Raw genomic sequence first — 14,978 nt, forward strand, 5'->3', positions numbered from 1 at the left:
TTTTTTCATTCTCTTCATGAGGGAAATCAACATGCATCTCTTAAATGCAGAATTGGTGAATGGTCAAAATTGGAAAAAAGTGGGAAGGCAGTAACTGAAGGTTAACAAAATAGTTCTGTAGCATTTTCATCTCTTACAATATATTGTAGTTATGTTGTTGCTTAATATCTAGAGTGAGTTACAATAAAGGTAGGAAGTCTAAAACGATATTCTGGAATGGAGAAGGGAAAAAATAAATTTGCAGTTACATTTAGAGCTCATTGTTTCATATTCAGAGTTCTTTTTAAGCTTTCCAAGTCAATTTACTCATTAAAGTAATCAAGTTCTCTCTACAAAATGAAGGGGGGTTAATACAAATTCTCACACTTCTTTTCCCACTTATGTTCCCAGATGATTATCAGAGGAGGACCCTCTCAGCAGTGTTGACCATAACAAGGTATAATATAGAATAAGCCCAGAGATTATCTTGTTGAGCCTCTTTCTTGTTTTATAGTCTCAGTTGTAATTTCTATACCTCTAGTAAGCTGAGGAGTTTTACTCAGGAGGCAATAGGTCATATTGAAAGTGTTAAATCATCAGGACTAAGGAGGAGCATGTTTAAACATGTCATAGAAATATCATTTTGGAAACTCTGTGGAAGATAGATTGTACACAGAAGAGACTGGAAACAAAATCCAAATAACAGATTATTGTAATAGTTCAGACAAGGTAAAGATCAGAACCAAAGAAGTAGGATAAGATAGTATCTATAAATTTTTATTAGGAATTGTGAAGGAGAGAATATTTTTAAAAAAGATTTTGTTGTTTTGGAACTTGTTTACTTGAAGGATGTTGTTTCATTCAGTGTAAATGGAAAAGTTTGGGGAAAGGGATGAGTTTAGGGGTAAAGGAACATCATGATCTGCTCATTGCCCATTTTGAGTTTGAGGTAGTTGAGGAAAAAAATGTAGAAAAACGTTTGTGACTTGAGAATATAGATCAGGGGAGAAATCAGGGCTAGATTTACAGATTTGTTGATTTAATGTATGGTTACTAGATGAGAAAACAGACGAGAGAGAGAGAGAGAGAGAGAGAGAGAGAGAGAGAGAGAGAGAAGAGGGTCTAGGCTGCTAGGTGAATATTTGACCTAGGAGTCAGGAAAAATTTGGCTTCAATATTTTTCCTCAGGCACTAGCTGTGTTTCTCTAAGTAAGTCCCATTGCTCTTCTTAATCTCAATTTCCTTATCTGTAAAATAGGAATAATAGTAATATCGTCTACCTCACAAGGTTGTTATGAATCTCATATGAAATAACATATGTAAAGTTTTACAAAGTTTAAAGTGCCATTTTCTAGGAACTTTGGTTGGGAAAGTATAGAAAGATAATTTCCTATAAAACAAAAGGAACAACAAAAATATTTTGTTATCTAGGTGCTAATTGAGCTTCAGTAGTCACAGACTTTGGGGAAAAATCAGACATCCTTATTATTCCATAAATGTCTTATGTCTACTAGTCCTTGCTCTGGGAGGCAAGAAACCATTATTATCAATACTCTTACCCCTTATCAGCTTTTTCATAGTGGCAAGGTCTAATAAGTGAGAGGGTGGGGTATCATTTCAATTTCCCATGAAAATGATAAAGAAAATAAAAGATGGGATTAATCTTGTATAGGATAATGAAAAGCAAACATATAAAACTTATTCATGGAAGTATGGATTGGTTTAAACATTCTAGAAAAAAAAATGTTAAAATGAATAAAATGCCCATAACTTTCGACTCAGAACCCAAAACATGACCAAAGGAAGTCAAAGATAAAAAAAAAAAAAAAAAATTCAGGCACACCCAAATATTCAAAGCAGCATTTTTTATACCAATAAAGAACTAAAACCAAGGAAGATGCAAATATCTAAAAAAAATTTAGTACACAAAGGTCATAAAATGTAGCCTTACTATAAAAAACAATCAATATGAAGAATATAAGGAGGCATGGGAAGACATATGAATTGATCCAAAGTAAAGTAAGTAAAACCAGAAAAAATATGTATAATTGAAACAATGATGTTAATGCAAAGGAAATAAAAATAAAAGCCCCCCAAAAGAATTACCAGAGTTTGTTCCCCTTCTTTTCTTTATAGAACTGTAGAACAGTGTTTTCTCTTTGAAGTGGTGTGGAACAGTACTTAAAGTGTAGATTTGATTGATGTGTTGTTTAGTTGTGCTGGGTAGTTCCCTTGTTTAAAAAATGTTTAATTGTTGTTGAACTGGTTAGAAAGATACAATTGGGTGGCAGAAAGGCAAGAAATAAAGTAATGTAAAAAAAGAATTTTTGAAAAGTCTGATATTATTTTTCTTTAAAAATAAATGTTACTTTACTTTAAAAAGCATGATTTGATCTAAGGAATCCCCAGAAATTAATAAAATATCTAGTTAATTTTGATTATTCCTAATATTATGCATATGAATAAGTTCTCAGCAAGAAGTCAACAGACTGTCTTTCATTGTGGTTTAGGCTTCAGGAAAAAATATAACTTTCCATTGGAAAAGTAATTAAAACATTCAGCCAGTAGAAGTCACATAACAGGTGGGTTCTTTTGGCCACACAACAGTTTTTCTTGGAGAAAAGAAAGTTTGATGTGGCTTACCCATGGTAATCTGGGTTTGATAAGCTTTAAACAAAATTCATGTCCTCTAAAGCCCTAATTTGCTATTTGATTTTATATAAAAACTATTTTCCATTCTGCAAAATGACTTTTGTCTCATCTTGTTTTCCTTTGGGTAAATAAGCTCACAGTGGCTGCAGAGGACAGCTGGAGTGTAAATGAAGTGTCAGCACTCTCATTTGTGACCCTATTTCATTTCTCCTGGAGAAATACTTATCTCTAGAGTGACTCTGACACACTTCCAGCTGACAGTACATGACAACTTCTAAAATGAGTTCATTTCTCGTTTCTAGTGTGAAAATGTATTCCTGTCTTTTTGTATGTGCCCAGTGAGAGTGCCTGATGAGGTGGTGTTTTCCTTTAGTGAAATGAACGTGCACCTAAAGGGCACTTTAGCATTCTGTCAAACATGTATATCATATGTATAACTCATATGTGATGAGTACATTACTCCCTGGTGGTACAGTAGAGTAGGCACCATTCAGGAACACTACCGTGTTATTTAGTCTTTTGTCAACTGTTCCCAGATGACTTAAAAAGAAACAAGATTCCTTGCTTAGTTCCAGGGAAAATTTCAGCAAATGTCAGAATCATTTTAAACTTTGTTTCATTCCACCTCCTTTAGTAACATAGTCTTCTTTTTCAGTTTAGTTCCATAATGAACTGTTAAATGATTCTCTAGTGCCCTCAAGGAAGCTCCTGAAAACTATGATCCTTGTTTATTTATCACCAGCTGCCAATTTTTGGTCTATTTACATCTTCACATCTACCCTGTTTACTCTCAGAAGAATAAGAAGAAAAAGAATGAGAATGAGCTTAATGTTTGGGTAGGAGCCTGAAAGGAATGTATTTGTGGCAATCAATTAACTGAGAAATTCTGTAAGATGTACTTCTGATTTATTTTCATGGTCAGTAGAAATGAAGTAAAATTATTTTCTCAAGTTATCAGGAATTTCCATATGCTTATTCCATTCATTTACTCTGAATTTACATAAAATTGTGGAATCTATACCAATGGAAGGCATAAAGCACTCAAGGGTCATAGCTCCAGTGCTTTAAGAGTCCCCAGAGAACAATTAGTTCAACTCTTTCATTTTATAGATGAAAAAACTGAGTCTTAGGAAAGTTTAATAATTTACTTAGCATTTCACAGCTAGTAACAAAAGCAGAATTTGAACATGTGTCCTTACTCAAATCAAATATAGCATATTATCTCTCTTTTATAGTAGAAACTGTCTTCTTTTATAACATTTATAATCACTAGAAGTTTCTAAGATTCCTAATGCCTTCATGGTCCTTAAGAATTCAAGTTTTTCCCAAGTCTATTGAGTGATTTAACATAAATAAGATATTTGCAAAGTCTTTTGGACTCACATTGGACATATACTAATTGTCTAAATTAATCTATTCATTGGTGAAAAGGCATCCTCAAAATGTATAATTCCATAATTCTTTAAAGTAGTTAACCAATATTACACCCTATCTTTACTAGTTAAAGGTATCATTATGCATTATATGGAAGGTTCACTTTGGTATCAGAAGATCTGGATTCACATACTAATAGTGGAATACACTGGGTATTTCATCATGGAGACAAGTCATTTAATATATCCAAGTCTCTAAAGACTATAAATTACAATGATACCCTGTTCTTCAGTAGCTGGGAGTTATCATACAGCCAGTTTTCTAGCCTAATGAGATTCCTGGTTTGGACAAAAAACAAAAACAAAAAAAAAAACAAAAAAAAATAACTAAAACAACAGCAACAACTTTGATTTCATTAGTATTGGAACTCTCTACAATTTATGTTTTTAGAGAGTTCTCTAAATATCATAAAGAGAACTTTTCTGCCTGTGGTCACAAAGCTAGTAAATATCAGAGGCAGGAATAGAACCCAGATTTAACCAAATAAGGATTCAATATCTACTACATCACATTACCTTTCCCACCTTTCCTAATAAAAATAAATAAATCCATCACTGCTAATATTCCTTCAAGTTAATATTTAGATGACATCTTTAAATACCAATGATTTATATATTAACATATTCATTAATTTTAGAGCTTAGTAAAAATCATTCATTAATGAATACAACATAATAAAATGTCAAAGTAGTGTTTTGAACAAAAATAATGACCACAAAGAAACATTTACTCATTTACTGTGACAAAACGCCATATCCAGACCATCTGTTTGTTTGTCTTTTTACCATATGTCACTCTATTAATTGCTAATAACTTTCTTAATATGCATCATCTCTCTAACAGTATTCCATTGTGCTAAAAAGACAAAAATGTTCAAGAAAGCATCTTGATATTCTGTCTCTAGCTATGTTGATATCATGCCTGGTAAATTTCAGCAGGTACACTTTTGCTTTTGGGTAAATATTCCCATTTTGTTCAGGTTTTGCATGACTTCCTATGGCCATATATCTCCAGGCACAGATATATGATGAAAGCTATTTTTGCCCTTCAATTCCGTTTTCCTAAAATCTCTTTATTCAATAGAGATTTACTGAAGATCTAGATGGTCAAGGTATTATATAAGGTACTGGGTCCAGAAGGTTACAAAGATGAATTAAGTTTAAAAAAAACAGTAAATTTTTTAAGCTTCATAATTATTATACAGTTTAGAAAAAGTGAAAGAAATCACAGCTCTTTGAAACTTTTTTTTGCTTCTTTTTATATTATTCACATTAATTTAAGCAAATTATCCATGACTATGACAATCATTTTTTTTCATGCCCATTCAGTATATACTCAAAAATGCATGACTGAACAGGAGAGCTTTACTTCATTATCCATAAAAAAAAATGCTTAGTATGTGAGGAAAAGATAGAAATTTGGACCCTCCATTAAATTAATCTCTAGAATACTCAGAAAATCAATGTGTTTTGTGAGACAAACTCTATAGCATAATTAGTATCTTGAACATATTATGGCAAATGGCTAGTGACCTCTACAATTCCTGTCACATAATAGGAACGTAGTAAATACTTGTTGAATGCAAATCCTGCATATATATCACTATCTTCCAGAGGCAGGATGTCATATATAACAAAAAAATCATAATCAATACTCATGGTATACATGGAAGTATTGGATAAATACCATAAACATTTCTATGATTATTGAATCATAGGGAGATACACAATTTGTTTCATGAGATGCAATATGAAAAAATAGATAACTGTAGAAATTAAATCAATGAATTGGTGTTGACTGAGAACCTATTCTGGGAACTTTATTAGATGTTATAAAAAGTAGAGAAGTATAAGACATGATCTTCGACCTTCAGGGACTTAAACTTTACAAGAGAAGATAAGATTAGTATATATATGACACAACTAGACACAATTATCTTTCTATACTTTAATGGACAAGTGATCTCATTTTTGAGGGCATTTCCTTTAATGATCCATCCATCTGTAACTTTTGATCATATTTTCATATAAAGTTTCCAGTAAGAGTTTTTCTTTTTTTTCTAAGAGACTTTCTTCCGGATCTTGACATTATATGGAAATCAAAGGAACAAGGATTCTTACAAGGTAGAATTGATGAGACAATGGTTATCTAGTTTAACATGGTGATTAATAGTTCTCTAGTTTAGTAAGATTGATTTAATCTTACAACAAATAATTGTTCCCTAGTGATATAATGATTGGTTTATACTCAGTATGATGAATGAATTTAACTGAAATAGAGCATATTAGCTGGGACAAAGTCGGCCAGGGTTGGACTCAGAGACACATTCCTTCCATATCCCACCTTTGTGGTGGCTGGAGGCTGGAGCATAAGCCCTCATACTCAGAGACAGATTCACTTCATCTCACCCCACCGTGGTGGCTGGCCTATCCTCCTGCTTTCCCCACTGAGACCAAGGCTGGTCTGAAGGGCCTCCAGAAAGCTAGCTGAGCCCTAGGTAAGGGGACAGTAAAGAATTTGGACTTTGTCCTTGGCTATTCTCATAGTGATTTCTTTGCTGAAACAAATGCTGGTCCAAAGACCTCCAGAAAACCAGCTTAGTTCTTAGTTCCCCCCACCTTGCTCTTCCTTTCTCTCTGATATCCATTTTGCTACTGCTTGTGTGCATCCCTGAGCATTAGAAGCAAAATTTTATGATACAAATGGAGCTTACTGAAGAAAAACAGAAGGATAAGGAGGGATGATTCTATAGAGTCCATGGGACATAAAATTGGGAACTAAACATAATATAAGAGAAATAACATTGTAGTTGGTTGAACAAACAATATGAAAGTAGTATAATAAATGATCAAGTTAGAAAACAAAATTGAAAGGTACATTGATTGAAGTAGAAAAATTGAAGTGACTTGCTAGTCATGAGACAAATTCCATAATGTCGATATAAGTTGCTGAGAATTTGGTTTAAGACTGGACATAAGAATGGAAATCAAAGGCTAATGAGAGTCATTTTAAAGAGCAACTTTTAAGACTTGCTGAAAATTAAAAAAAAGTAATGAAAGAAGCAACGATTGTAATTTGTTTGGTTCAGGGGATGTAAAATGCCCAAAGTGCTGCTGACAAAAAGAATTGAGAACAGAAGAGAGACAAGTATTATATAAAGGTAAAGGAGATATAGATAATGTTGATCACCAAGAAAAAAATGTAGAAAGAGAGATCAAAAAATAGTCCATGACTGAGACTATAGGCCATCTAACAGTTTGGAGATGGGATATAAATGGATATCCAGAAAAGAGATTGAAGAAAAGAAATAAATGCAGGGAAAGCAATGTGTCTTTCAAACTCAGAGGGAAGTGAGTACCCAGGATAAGAGGCACTTAACAATAGCATCATAAACTGTGGAGGTAAAGAAAAATATTTGTTAAGCAAAGATCATCAATTAGATCACTTTTAACTTCCTGGGTATAATGTCTTTGCTAGCTCTCTGGAGGGCCTCAGGATCAGTCAAAGTCAGGATTAGTCGAAGTCCTTAGTCTTTAGGAGGAGAAGTGAAGGAGGTAGGCAAGCTGACACTTGGCTTATCAAAGATGGATCCTGGACTCTGGAGTCTGGAGCCTGAAGTCTTCCCTGCTGAGCATACTGGGACAGAGAGACTCTGACTCTCTCCCTCAGCCCTCTGATCCTTCCCTACAATTACTACATCACACCACATTCAGCAGGTGGCAATCCTGAGGAGAGCCATCACATCACCATGTCATTTACGTATATGTTTATAAAACCTTTACCTCACATTGACTAGGTACTTACCCTTTAGTACTCTGCTGTTCTGGATTCAAGTATACCTTTTCAGAATTTTATCCCTCTATACTAGATAACAATGTTAAGTCAATGTTGAATTTGGAAAATATATCACAAAAGGTTGATGAATAAATGACAGGAGAGGAAGTGGAACAAGTTAACATAATTTTGTTTTCTTGGAGTATTATAATGGAGAAATAAAGGATAATAGATTGTTGAGAAGGTAGAGTCAGAAGAAAGTTTTTTTCCTTAAGAACAAGTGAAAGCTGGTAGGTAGAAGGAAAGAAGTAGAAGGTAGGTAGAAGGAAAGGAGTATAAAGGAGTTTATTATATTATTATTATATAAAAGGAGTATAAAGATGTTAAATATAAGAGGGGATGATTATGTAGGTAACTTTTTAGAATAGATAAAAAAGGATGGGATTAAAAGCATAGGGGTTGGACTTGGTCAAGAGAAGGGCTACCTCTTAATTGGAGAATAAATTAAAACAGGAAAGAATGTGGGATGACAATAAGGGGTCTTGAGATGTAAAAGAAGGATGGCTCCTAGTGAATCTCTTCTCTTATCTTAGTAAAGTATAATGGGACCTTGTCAATGTACAGATTATCAAAAAAGTATCAGACATGTGGGAGACGGCATAAACCTACTTCTAGGAGAAGGTATCTTGATTTCCCTCACTACATGGATAGGAACAATCTTTTCTTATTGGTCATATCACTGGAATGGACTGCATCTTTAACATCGCTTCCCTGTATTAGGTATTTTGTTAATACATTTTGTAAGTTTTATAAATAATTTTAATTAAAATTAATAATTTTATAAAAATATCCACAGTATAGGAGCCATGAATTAAGCTGGAATGAGAGAAGAGCAATTTCTTTCATTCCCTGCACATTCCTTTTTAGTCCTCACAGGTCTAAGAAATGGGATTGGAATTTTGATCTGTTTCTTTTGTCTGCTTTAGATAAGCACAGAGAGTACAGTTCCCAGAGCCCCAAGCTGTGGCAATCTTAGAGACATATTCCAGACTTGATGTTGCTGCTAGTCCAGAAGGAAGCCCTGAAAAGGCAGAGGTCAGCCTGCCATTCCAGTAATTCTTTGGACTCAAAACTTGGTGGGTCTATGCTCTCTAAATAGGGACTTAGTTAAACTATGACACAATTTTCTCTCTTTCCTGGTATAAGAGAAGTTATGTCCCCTGGAAATTCAATCTTAATATGACTTTCAAATAAATATTCTTTCAGATAATCTAATCTGACTGATAAGTGGCTAAATGGAAATGCGATAGAGTTCAATATCTCCTAAAATTGGGGTGACAATTAATATTTGAGCCACCCCTCCAAACTTCTTAAATTACTGGAGAATCCAGGGAAAGAGTGAAATCCATTATATTTAGCCTTTCAGCTGTGGGGTACTGGATAGTAATGGTTACAATCTAATAAAACAATACATTTTGCTGAGAAAGAGAAGAAGGGTAATATGAAAAATTTGAGAATAGAGGAGGAGATTTGGAGCAGATTGTGGTAAGTAATGGCACAGAATAAATTAGGGAGAAATAATCTTCTAAAAGCATAAACTGCTTCAAAAGAAATCACTATGCTTATTTGTTTAAGTTTATGTATTATAAATTTCTGAAGAATCATTAATTTATTTTTTTCAATTTGCAGTTTAGTATTTAAAAATTTTTTGTGTGCTCTTTAAATTATTACTTCTTGATTGTTCAACCATTCATTGAACAAGTAGCAGTTATATTAATAATCTGTCTAAGGTGTAAAACAATTGACACTTGATCTTTGTGCTTCTGTCTTGAAAGGAAAGTATTTTTCCATCAAAAAACCCTTATAAAATAGACATACAATCAATTCCTTCCTCAAACTCCTGAGTGGAATTCGTTGTAAAGTTAAAATTACTGCTTCAGCTATGTTGCCTCTATTATCCTGTTTATACAAGTGCCAAACTTGTATGAGAGGAGGAAAGAGAGGAAGACAGTGCTGCATAGTGAGTGAATAGGGGACTGGGCCCTGTCTTGACCCTGACATATTTTAATTATTTGGCCACAGGTATATACCTTACAACTGTTCATAACACAGGAAAATATTTTAAGTTGTAACCAAGAGACAAATTGCTCTTTCGCATCATTCAACTTAGTTTCCACCTAGGAATTTATCCACATGAATGAAATCACAGATTTGAATTAAATAAATATAAATATACACATGGTACCTCAGGCCACTTTTTATAGGCTTTATAGACTTAAAATTATGCAAATGCAAATGCATTTCATATAGCCAACTCAGAAGAATATTTACACAGTTGAAAAAACGCATTCTATTACCCTAAGTGGAATAATATTGGATTATATTGTATTAATAAATGTATTATGCATATCCATAATTATTAGAGGAATGCAATATTACCACAACCAGTGGCTTCTATTCATTTAAACTTTGTATGACCAATCCTTCCTTTACAAGTATTGGACACTTTCGCAAATGAGTACTATCAATTCTAGAACTAAATTTGTACTAAATTTTGGCAAAGAAGCATAAGCTAAAAAAATCTGAAATTTTATAATCTTTTTATAATAATGAAAAGCAAAACTACACAGAGAATTATTCTAAAGCAAAGGTTACAATAAGGTGTAACTAGAAGTGCTAAATTGCGCTATATATTCAGCAAAAAGAGTCAGAAATAATTATGTTACTATAAAGAAGTACACATTGGAAAGTCTTGGGTTTACCTTTACATACGGGTCTGTGGTCACTCCAAGCAGCAAAGACTTCTGCTATTCTTTGACAGGTGATACTTTTTGAACCCTGTAGAACATAGTCTTCATCACAAGAGAACTGCACAGTGGCTCCAAGGCTAAAAGTCAACAATGATAAATAAAAATTGAATGTCATTTAAAATAGATAATTGATAGCCTTCAACTCAGAATTAGACTTTCACAGGTAGTTCTATCATTCATGTAGCAGCAAATCTAAACTAGATTGCTTTACCAGCTTTCTAGTTGTTTTAATTGGTTTAAGTCCCTCAGAATTGCATTACATGCTAAACATTGCTACTAAACTAATGCTACTTAAATGTAACTCTCATTATGTTCCTCCTCTATTCAAATAACTCTATTTTTCCTACTGTTTGTAGAATATAATATTATTTCTTCTGTTTAACTCTTAAAGGCTTTCACAGCCTGGTCCCAATCTATCTTTATAGTTTTGCTGAATATCATTACCTGTCTTGCAATTTATGATCAAAATATAATATCAAGTATTATACTTGAATTCAAAAAATCAAGTGTACAATTCCTGAAAAGATGTACACAAAATGATGCTGAGTGAAACAAGCAGAATCAGGAATACATTAGACACAAAAATCAGCAAGAATGTGTGATGATAAAATAAGAAAGACTTGGTTCTTCTCAATAGTTCAGTGATCCAAAGCAATCCCAATAGACTTTGAATAGAAAATGCCATCTTCATTCAGAAAAAAGAATTAAGAAGACTGAATATAAATCAGCACGTGCCATGTTCACTTCTTTTTTCTGTTTTTGCTTATTTCTTCCATGGTTTTTCCCTTTTGCTCTGATTTTTCTCTCCCAACATGAATTACAAAGCAATGTATACTAAAAATAAATACATTTATTAGAAAAAAAAAAAGAAACAACAGTACAAGGAAAAAATCAAGTGTACAGTCAATAAAAAAGCTTTTATGAAAAAAATGACTAAGAGTTGGCTATACAAAAGTCAAAATGAAACATCCTTTTCTTCTAGGATCTTACATTCTCTTGAGGGAGACAATATTATAAAATCATTTATGAGTATATGAAAAATATAGACAAAATTATGAAGTTCTGAGTGGTTGGCATTACCAGCTGGGGTAATAGGGTTTCAGAAAGAAAAGTTTCACTTAGTAGGTGGCTCCCATGAGCACTGTTTGTTCTTTTCCATATGTTTTAATTAATTCTTGCAGCTTTATGTCATCTGAAAATCTGATAAAGGTATTCTGATAGAGGTTAGACAAGAATGATCTCTACATGGGAGACATCAAGTACAAATCGCAGAGTCATATGTAATTAGTGAACAATAAAAAGACTAATTTGACTGGGTTGTAGAATATGAGGAAAGGTATTGGACGATTTTCATTTGTAACCCTTAATAAGGAAAATTCATCCAGTACCTTTTCAAGGGGCAAAGGTCCCTTGAACTTGTGATTTTGAGTTCTCCTATTTCCCAGAAATATGAGACCCAGAGTATACAGAAGGCCCTTGTGGACAGGCACTAGTCAATTGGCACTAGGCTGAGAAATTGCAGCTGGGACCATTGTAAATAAACAGACCATCATATCTTCATAGCCTAACAGTCACAAGGGAAAAGAATATTGCTTTTTCCATTGTCTTGATTCCTCCCCATCAAGGTTTTTGTCTTTTTTCCATCTTTAATGTATCTCTCTCCCAATCAATGCCAAACTTATTTTAATGCAGATTTATATTTTCTTCTTCTTGTGTATGAATTGTGAACTCTTTGGGTTTCACATCTTCATTTATCTTATAATAATATAATATAATTATAATAATAATTATAATTCATATAGATTTTATGATTGGCATCCTCCCCAAGTCCCTATTGGGAAAAACCATAGTACTTAAATTATAATTCAGAAACACTAGTATTGACAGTTAGGAATAAGAATACACTACAAATTTAAGTCCTTGGGAAGTTTGTGGCAAAGGGAGGCTTTAAAAAAATGGTTAAGAAGATCACTGAAAAGATTTTAAAGTCATTTTAATATACTTCACATTTTACTTAGGATAAAATTTGTTACAACAAAAAATGTGTCACTTTTATCTCATTTACTATAGGTGGCTACTTTCTAACTTAGGGGGATTTATAAGTCTATGATTCTGAGACTAAGGAAATATATACATCATGGTAAAAGAAGGTGTTAATGAGTTTAATGATTTATTGTAAGCTAATCTAGTGTCTTTCATGAAATCAAACCTCAAATTTCTGTCTTTATACTCATGTAACAATTGTATTTACAGATATCTATCAGATTCTTCATAAAAAAAACACTAAGAGATGATTCGTTCATGTCTGTCCATAAAAGCATAAAATAATATGAAGAATGTGTATTTGAAATTAGAGGACATGACTACAAACTACCTTCTCAGCTACTCAGCACCTTTTAGATGTTAGACAAGTTACATTTTCTCTCTGGAATTCAGGTTCCTCTTCTATACATCAAGTAATCAGATAAGGGGACCACTATGGTACCTTTGAGCTTTAAATAGTGTGAGTATCTATCTATCTATCTATCTTTTTTTTCCAGTTTATTTTTTTATTATTTTTTTAAATAGCCTTTTATTTATAAGTTATATATATGGGTAATTTTACAGCATTGACAATTGCCAAACCTTTTGTTCCAATTTTTCCCCTCCTTCCCCCCACGCCCTCCCCTAGATGGCAGGATGACCATTAGATGTTAAATATATTAAAGTATAAATTTGATTCAAAATAAATATATATGATCAAACCATTATTTTGCTGTCCAAAAAGAATCAGACTCTGAAGGAAACCCAAAATGCTGACAGGCAAAAATATAGGGATTGGGAATTCAATGTAATGGTTCTTAGTCATCTCCCAGAGTTCTTTTGCTGCGTGTAGCTGGTTCAGTTCATTACTGCTCCATTGGAACTGGTTTGGTTCATCTCATTACTGAGGATGGCCAGGTCCATCAGAATTGGTCATCATATAGTATTGTTGTTGAAGTATATAATGATCTCCTGGCCCTGCTCATTTCACTCAACATCTATCTATCTATCTCAATATTTATCATATCTATATATATCTATATATAGATATATAGATATTTACAGAGAGAGAAGAGAGAATGAGAGAGAGAGAGAGAGAGAAACAGAGAAAGAGTCCCTCTAACATGCTAACCTCCTCTTTCCTCAATTTATTCATTTCCCATGACATTTCTCTACCCCCAATTCAGACATGGACAAAGGTGATCATGTTCTTAATCTTTCCATTACCCACAAATGCATCTCTTGCCCATTCATGAACTGTGAAATTCTTTTATTTGATCACTTCTTCCTTTGCTTTTTCCAAATTGTGTTCTATATCCATTCCAGGATGTTTATTCCTGGAGGTTCTCATTTGGGCCATCAATTCTACATTACACATACTCTCCTTCACTTTGCATTTTAATCTTTGTGTAAACCAGCTCACTGTCCTCTTTTCTTAAAATTCTTTCTTTCTTATCATATGAATATTACCTTTATAAGTTTTATACTTGGATAACTACCTATCTTCATATACACATTCTACTAAGTCAAGGTAGGGGAAAACAAAAACACAAAACTATCTTAATTGAGTCTACTAATTTATTGCAAAGCCTCAACTGAGCCCTTACTGATGCAAGACAATATTTTTGTACCAAATCCAAATTTTACTTATTATTTTATTTATTATAGCAGATTGTCCAAACCTTTTCGTGCCTCCTCAAATCTGTCATAGCTCCCTTTACCTCTCTATCTTTCCAGCTGAGAATCTTGCCTCATATTTTACTGGAAAAAATTGAAGTCATTCAGCAAGAGCTCTTTCCAGTGTTATCTGCTGACTTTTAATTGCCAAATTCTTCATTCTTGACCATTCTGCAAACACAGACTGCTAGTCACTCCTTCCTCCTTGATATTCTATTCTCTAAAGGTTGTAGGTATTTTCTACTGATTTTCCTAAGTATATGACTTTAAAAGTCTCCTTTTTTTTTTTTTTTTTTTTTTTTTTTTTTTTTTTGCTGATTTTCATTCAGGTCATGCTCACTAACAGTGGATATTCCATAAGGTTCTATGCTGTGTTCTCTTATCACTCCATAATATTTCATTTGATGATCTTATTAGCTTCCATGGATTTATTTTTTATCTCAATGCTAATGGTTCTCAAATCTAATTACCTAGTTCTAACTTCCCTTACATCTTTAACTCTATTAGATTTCTTGAAGTGGATTTCTAGTTATTACCTTAAAGCTACCACATCTAAAACTCAACCCATTATCTCCCCCCAAAAAAATTCATCTCCTCATAGCTTCCCTATTACTATAGAGGGTACCACCA

The 14,978-nt window shown here is 33.1% G+C and overlaps 1 protein-coding gene across 2 annotated transcripts in view; it reads right to left on the reverse strand.

Moving 5' to 3' along the window:
* The window catches only part of CSMD3 (CUB and Sushi multiple domains 3), a 1,575,929-nt gene that overhangs the window by 868,329 nt on the left and 692,622 nt on the right, over positions 1–14,978 (reverse strand). For both annotated transcript variants that reach the window (XM_031954893.1, XM_031954946.1), the window contains one exon: positions 10,602–10,726. In XM_031954893.1, the coding sequence (XP_031810753.1) occupies positions 10,602–10,726 (125 nt within the window). The remainder of the gene's footprint in view (positions 1–10,601; positions 10,727–14,978) is intronic.

The sequence above is a fragment of the Sarcophilus harrisii genome, chromosome 1 (assembly GCF_902635505.1).
Source record: "Sarcophilus harrisii chromosome 1, mSarHar1.11, whole genome shotgun sequence".
NCBI classification, from domain to species: Eukaryota; Metazoa; Chordata; class Mammalia; order Dasyuromorphia; family Dasyuridae; genus Sarcophilus; species Sarcophilus harrisii.